The sequence below is a fragment of the Zerene cesonia genome, chromosome 7 (assembly GCF_012273895.1).
Source record: "Zerene cesonia ecotype Mississippi chromosome 7, Zerene_cesonia_1.1, whole genome shotgun sequence".
Taxonomy (NCBI): domain Eukaryota; kingdom Metazoa; phylum Arthropoda; class Insecta; order Lepidoptera; family Pieridae; genus Zerene; species Zerene cesonia.
This window is the reverse complement of record NC_052108.1, coordinates 8,151,338-8,152,973: the sequence shown is the minus strand read 5'-3', so window position 1 is coordinate 8,152,973 and position 1,636 is coordinate 8,151,338. Positions and strand designations below refer to the sequence as shown.

Below are 1,636 nucleotides of genomic sequence, written 5' to 3'. Positions count from 1 at the left end.
GCGCTACTCACTCGAAGAGCAGCGGGCGCGCGACGGTGCGGCCGGCCGCGTGCGCGCGCCAGAAGGCGGTGTAGTAGAGCGGCAGCAGGCGGTAGCGCGTGCGCAGCGCGGCGCGGCTCGCCTCCACTATGCCCAGGCTCACCGGGTCTTGCGGCTGCGCAAAACATGTCTTTTTTATTTCATTCTTTTCGATTGAGTTCCTAAGAGGCGGTTTTCAGTTCGACTGATTTTCTTTGTGTGTTTGTTACCTCAATACATTTACGAGGGGAACCGATCTGTATGATTTTTTTTCTTGTTTGGAGGTCGGTACCACCCATGTTGTCCAATTTAAATTTAGTCTAATTCTTTCACGTCTAGTCCACAACTGGAAGACAGTTTACTTCGTTGTTAAAAATAATAGATTTTTTTAAAGTGCAATTTCTACTTCTTTTTTTGTATATCCCATTTTATATATCCATTACGGTAAGCCGTAAGAACCTTACCTTGGAAGTGTCCGAGTTATGGTTCCTGGAGAAGGGATAGAAGGCGCCGAGCTGCATCCAGCGCGTGCACAGCTCGGGCGTGGTGTCCCCGTTGAAGCCGCATATGTCCGCGCCCATCAGCGGGATGCCGAACAGACTGAAGCTGAGCAACTCTGATACAGGGGAATTTGACAAATATTCATATTAAGAACATAAATCTGAAGAGTTTGTGCGTTCGAACATGCGCTCTAGCCTTAAAATTGAAGATTAATACAGAAAAATCAGATTTTTTTTTCTGTCTCTATTAATCTGACTCTATGAATGAGGGATAATTGGACCGAATTAAAAAAATCTTCCACTGTTGGATGTGTATGTGATAGGTTATGTGTGTACCACGGGTGAAGCCGGGACGGACTGATAGTTTAATATTAATGTTTTTTAAAAAACATAAATTCATACAATTAAATGCGCATGATTTGAACTTGTTATCAGCTAAGTGGAAAAAATTCAATGATAGTGTAGGTAGAAACTAGTAGAAATAGACTGGATTCTGTAAGCAGAAAGCAAGTCGGAACCAATATTATTAAGATTTATAACGATTCGAATGTTTGTTACGTCTTAACTTAAAAACCAATCGACCTCGAGTTTTACTATTAGAAAACTACACTTCCGAATACCATGTGCAGGAAGGAAAGAAGAATTCCTTCAACAAAAAAGAAGGGAATCCTCGAGCAGTCTATCCGACTAGCCAGCCGGTAAGAGCCGATGGAATGGAAGTTAGAAAGTTGTTTATATCGTCTGTAGCAAGAACATTTCGCTTGCGCGATTCAGAATAGTGTCGCTACAAACATATAGGCTACATTTAAAGCTGGATCATATACTCACGCGGGATGCTGGCCCGCAAGTCGTGCCAGCGGCTGAACACGTCCCCGCTCCAGTGGCCCGCGAACTGGCCCAGGCCGGGGAACGACGCCCGGGATATGACAAGTGGTCGCTTGCCCCGGATTTCCATCAGCGCCCTGGAAAATGATCGATGGTTCATGGAGGAGCTGGGATGGTTTCAGCTTTAACTGTCTATCCCCTCCTAATAGGCGCTTGACATCGAGATGCGGAAAACGTGTCCGTATTATTTTTATTATTATTTGGCTGTACTTTGATAATATATAGGGGGGGGG

The 1,636-nt window shown here is 44.7% G+C and overlaps 1 protein-coding gene across 1 annotated transcript in view; it reads right to left on the bottom strand.

Annotated features, from left to right (window-relative positions):
• The window catches only part of LOC119828237 (lysosomal alpha-glucosidase-like), a 14,889-nt gene that overhangs the window by 2,825 nt on the left and 10,428 nt on the right, over positions 1 to 1,636 (bottom strand). Inside the window, exons 15-17 of the mRNA XM_038350341.1 lie at positions 1,347 to 1,480; positions 483 to 634; positions 12 to 154 (exon numbers count right to left, since the gene is read on the bottom strand). Coding sequence (XP_038206269.1) covers positions 12 to 154; positions 483 to 634; positions 1,347 to 1,480 — 429 coding nt within the window. The remainder of the gene's footprint in view (positions 1 to 11; positions 155 to 482; positions 635 to 1,346; positions 1,481 to 1,636) is intronic.